This window comes from Gavialis gangeticus, unplaced genomic scaffold (genome assembly GCF_001723915.1).
Source record: "Gavialis gangeticus isolate Ggan-Ray unplaced genomic scaffold, GavGan_comp1, whole genome shotgun sequence".
Lineage (NCBI taxonomy): Eukaryota > Metazoa > Chordata > Crocodylia > Gavialidae > Gavialis > Gavialis gangeticus.
The window spans coordinates 4,204,064-4,209,376 of record NW_017729034.1 but is presented as its reverse complement, the minus strand read 5'-3'; the positions used below and the strand labels follow the sequence as shown (position 1 = coordinate 4,209,376).

The window sequence follows — 5,313 nt, the reverse complement described above, 5'->3', positions numbered from 1 at the left end:
TCCAGCTTCTTCTTGCCTTTCCAATGGCGCTCTCTGTCAGACTTGGCAGTTACCTCAACATGACTGGCTGTGCCCCTTGTGGCCAAGATAACTCAACAGAGCCTGGCTTGCCACCCTCCCATACTTATTATGCTCTCTGCTACTGCATCCTGATTTTGGCCATTGTCTTTGGGAATGTGCTGGTCTGCCTGGCGGTGCTGAGGGAACGCACTCTACAAACCACAACAAACTACCTGGTGGTGAGCCTGGCTGTGGCAGACTTGCTGGTGGCCACCTTGGTGATGCCCTGGGTGGTGTACCTGGAGGTAAGCACATGCTTGGCCAGATTAAATGGCCACAATACTATCTTTGCATTTATACATGAATAAAATGCAGTCAGGGTCTGTCTGTACCAGGTTTGGGAAAAATACGGCCCAAGAGTTAGATCCAGCCCACCAATGGATTGGGTCTGGCCTGTGTTTGGGCACCCACCAAGTGAATGGATCTGGCCCATGGGTGGGCAGTGGCTCTGGCAGCTGTGTGGTGCCAAGTAGCTGGGGCTGCTTCTGGTGTGCCAGGTGCTTGCTCTCTCTCTCTCTGGGTCAGGGCTGGCACTAGTGCAGAAGTGGAAGCATGAACCCACCCACAGCTATAGCACAGCCCCTCACCCCAACATGCCTGGACCCTTGACCCAGAAGCAGCCAGCTGTGTTTGGGCAGCTGTGGATGTGGCCAGCAGCTGCTAGGCCTGGACTCAGGGCTGTATGGGGAGTGCCAAAGCTGTGGGTGGGTGGACTCTTGGTATGCTGGGGGGAAGGAAAGGGGATGCTAGAGCTGTGGGCAGGTTCAGGCTTCCATACTGGTCACAGACCTGGGAGAGAAGAACAGGGAGAGGGAGAGAGAGAAAGAGAGAGAGGGGTGTGGCCCTCAACAGGTTACCAAAACTTATTAAGTGGACGGCCAGCCCAAATAAGTGCCCACCCCTTCTGGCCTACATTGCAGTCACCTATATTGTGCTTCCTGCTCCTCAAGCAGTCCCCTCCTAGGACTCTCTGTGCTTACAGCTTGTCTCTCTTTCTGGGCTTGCCTCTAATTATGGGCAGCAGAGACAGTAAGTGGGATGCAGAGGGCCAGATGGCAGGAGCAGAGAATGCCAGGATCATTACTGGAGGACTTCCTATACTCAAAGCCTCCAGTGCAGGGGTAAGTTCACTGCCAAGAAGAGTGAAGCAAGGACATGAGCTGGTACCCAGGAGTTCAGTAGAGCTTACAGCCCAGGCAGGATGGCTACTGAGGCCTAAGCTCAGAGTTTTATGGTGAAGATGGGCATCAGGCTTCAACTTCAAGGATACATTCGGATTGACCCTTACAGCAGTGCAGGCAGAGTCTGAATGGTCGCTACTGAATCAGGCAGTTGCACCCTGTGCTACACTGTCTCATACCATTCCTACAACTCCACAGGCAAAACCTAGTGCTCAGATATGCCCCCACTGGCCTAGGAAGGAGGCTGGGAAAGTTGAATGCATGTCTTCCAGAAGGTGTTCAAGAGCCCTACTGGCCAGGGGGTTGGGCTAGCCTCTTCTGACCTCCTCATACATGCTGGCCTAATGAGGGGAGGAAAGACCAGGGCCCCAGCTCCGTGGTGTTCTGTATTGTGTGCAGTCAATTAAACCACTGCGAAGTGGGGTGAAATAATACTGTTCTTACTGAGGTAAATGACCATACATAGTGCAAAGCATTGCAGAATTCAACCTCTCCCACAGAACAGTGAAGCCCAAATACTGGGCAACCCTGTGCTCAGGTTTTTTTGTTAATGGAAATATATAAAAGTTTGTTACATGCAGGGCCATTACAAACTGTTTTGCACTAATGTGAATAAAGTCCCTATCTGAGAAAAGCAACAATTACAGCTAATGACTATTGCTAGTAGGTGTTAAGCCTGGCTAGACCTGTGAGCAGTTCAGAGACCTATTATTCCACTAATGTTTTCTTTATGTTGTCATTCTTCTAAATTGGTGTCCACTGTGTCCACCGTAGAATCACAGTGAAGCTGTGATTAGGAGAAATGATGGATCTGTTGTAAGAGTAGGCCATATTAATAGTGACACTGATGGTTAATTATTCATGGAATGTTATCATGGACCAAAAATAAGAGTAATACCATGCTCCATGCCAGATCATGCTCCTAATGAAGTCAATAGAAAAATGTAGAAAAATCTATACAGAGCTATTCTGTAGCTCACACAAGGAATCTGCAGAATTAAAATGGTGGATTTTTTCCATCTTAAGAGGGCTAAGAGAAAAAAGATGGAGAGAAAGACAAAATGAGGGGAGGAATGAGAAAGCATAAGCAATAATGTGAAGATAAACAATAGGATAAGAGAGACTAGAGTGAAGAGAGTTTTAATAGTGAAAGAAAATGCTTTCAGAAATCTAACCTCAGGCCAAACAAGTAATGCTTTGTATGTAGGGTCCCTTTTACCCCAGGGTTTTGAAGTACTTTACAAACCTTAATGTATTTATGAGTGTTTACAAAAAAACTGTGAATTAGGAAAGTGTTATTATCCCAAACATTTTCTGGCTAGGAAACTGAAACATAGAAGGAAACCAAATTCCACTCCCGTGCTTTTTAATGGTTCTGCTTCAAGAGTGAGAAGGCATCCCACCTTGCAGTAGCAAAAAACTGACATACAACAGAGAAGTAAAATGTTTTTCTAAAGGAAAAGCTAAAGTCAGTGGAATAGCCAGAAAGAAAACCCAGGAGTCCTGCATTCTAGTCTACTTTTTTGAGTTTTACACAGCACTTCCTATAAAATAAATGATTTTTTGAGATTGTAGTAACACCACGATGAAATGCTCAAGTACAAGGGGTTATTTGTTTTTTTCCTTTGTTCACAAAATAAATTATCCTACCTTGTGGCTTCATTGTCTCTTGGGCTTCTATATAATAGTCAGTAGCAGCCAACTATTCCCAAAGAAGATTGGAATGGATTACTCAATCTACAGAATCATGATTCTCTACCATCACTATTTTTGTGGTCCCCCTTTGCCAAGAAAGGCATCGGGAACCTGCTTATAATTTATGGAGCAACCAAAGACAGATGAAGGCCTTATATTTTTCAAATCATTTGCCTTGCAGGATCCTCAAGCACTTTGTTAAACAGTTTACTATGTGATCTACAGAGAACCTTTAAACAATCTGCGGCTTTGACCTTGCTTGTGAAATTTAGCTTGGACCTTAATGTCCTAGCCAGCTGTTGCTCAGCCTATAGCCATGTCTGTCAGAGAAAGATCTTGAGAAGGTGGTAGCAGGCCAACTATAACAACATCTGATAGTCTCAAATTTCTCATCTCCTAACCAGTTGGGTTGTTTGGTATAGAAATACTTTTCATCATAGAGATTGAATATTGCCTTTGGGCAGTAAGCACAGCTCAGTTCCCTTTACTGACACTGCTACTATAAATCTTTCACTGCCTGTGATACTATTAATTATGTTCCATTGCTAACCTGACTTCTGGAGCCAGTAGAGTAGATGGGTTATCATGGAATATTGTTAGACAGCTCCTTGTCTTTCCAAATGTCTCTCCTCTGTGACATTCTGCAAGATTAAATATTGTCATTCCTGATGTTCATTATCTCTGTAAAGCCAATGGAAGAAAATGTAGAACCCCTTGGACTATGTGTACTGTCCTTTCTGCGTTGATGGTACCCACGTTCTGAAGTTTTTTTCCTTCCAACGTAGAAGGTAGACATTACCTGTATCTGGCAGGATTTGAAATCTGGGTGCAAATCAGCTGGCTGAAGAACTATCAGGATAATGAGCAACACTGGGAAGCACAATACTGTGAATGGTAAGATCTACAAAAGATCTTCCAACTGAGTGTGGGTATAAAGCTATTATCAAAGTGATTCTCCACTTCATGTTCATATCCAATTCATTGTTGATCATGGATTCCAAGAGACAGCATCAGTGCTTAGAAATAATGTATAAAATTTGCAGGAACTGGGTTTTTATATAAGAACATAAGCATGCCATACTAGGTCAGACTGATTATCTATGTAGCCCAGTATCCTGACCCTGACAGCACCAAGCGGTGGGACACGCTCTGTGAGGGTGAGGGCAAAGCCCAGCCTAGGTATTCTGCCCTGATCTTGCAAGCCACTGGGGATCTCAGCTGGCAGCTCCTCCATGGAGCTGGCACCACAGGTGTGTACCTGGCACACTTCATGGACTCCCCTGACACCTGCTCCTTCTGTAAGCAGAGAGAGACCATGGTGTATGCCTACCAGGAGTGCGCCAGGCTACAGCCCCTCCACAACCTCCTCCAGAACCTTCTGCTGAGGTTCTGGCTGCACTTCTCCTCACACCTTTTTATTTATGCACTCTTCATCTGTGGCCACACTAAGCCCCAGGACCTTCTGGTCAATCTTCGCCTGGCTGTAGCCAAGCTAGGGATATACCTGACCAGGAAGGAGGCTGTAGGTAGGAGGACCTCCAGGGACTGTGGGGACATTTTGCTGTGTCTGGTCCTTTCACATCTTGCTGAGGTTCTGGCTGTACTTCTCCCTGTACCTTATCTTTTGTGCACTTCCCACCCATAGCCCCAGGAAGCCCCAGGACTTCCTGGTCAACCTCCTCCTGGCTCTAGCCAAGCTGGCCATCTACCAGAAGAGGAAGGAGGCTCTGGCTGGGGGGACCCTGGGTGAGTGTGGGGCTGTTTTCCTTTCACTCCTCTGCTCATATCTCCAGGCAGAATTTCCCTGGTCAGTGTCCACAGACTTCTTTGAGTCATTCAGGGGGCATTTGGTACCGGCCTGTGACCACTGCTCAGTGCCCCCTTTCAGCTTCCTTGTTATTAACCTAGGACCCTGACTGCTTTCCCTGTTTTCTTTTTATTTGTCCCAAGGAATTAGTTCTTGCATTCCCAGGAGCCTCCCTTTTTAAGGGGGGCTTACAGTTTTTCTTGGTAGGCCTAGGCCCATGTTACCTTCAGTGCAACAAATAGGCCTGATCCTGACAGTGGCAGGAGTGGATGCTTCATAACAGAGCTATCCAACATTTTTTGTCTTTTTGAAGTTTAATAACAATCCAAATTCACTTGCCACTTAAATCCAAAGGACCCAGTAGCCAATTAGATGCCAAATCCGAAAACCTGAAAATCAGTATACATAGTCTGTAGTATCCTTTTCTTACCAGTTTAATTCAACGGGCATCTATGAAGATGCCCTCCTAAGCTTTCTCCTGCTCAGGGTATCTCCCCTGAGCTGTCCAACTTCTTGGTGGCTGGGGGCCACAAAGCACGCAGGCCACTTGCTTTGCCCCACTGCACACAC

General features: G+C 46.2%; 1 protein-coding gene across 1 annotated transcript in view; it reads left to right on the top strand.

Annotated features, from left to right (window-relative positions):
- The first annotated feature begins 11 nt into the window (after positions 1–11).
- Positions 12–5,313, top strand: part of DRD3 (dopamine receptor D3) — a 25,721-nt gene continuing 20,419 nt past the window's right edge. The window contains exon 1 of the mRNA XM_019527700.1: positions 12–305. Coding sequence (XP_019383245.1) covers positions 24–305 — 282 coding nt within the window. The 5' untranslated portion in view covers positions 12–23. The remainder of the gene's footprint in view (positions 306–5,313) is intronic.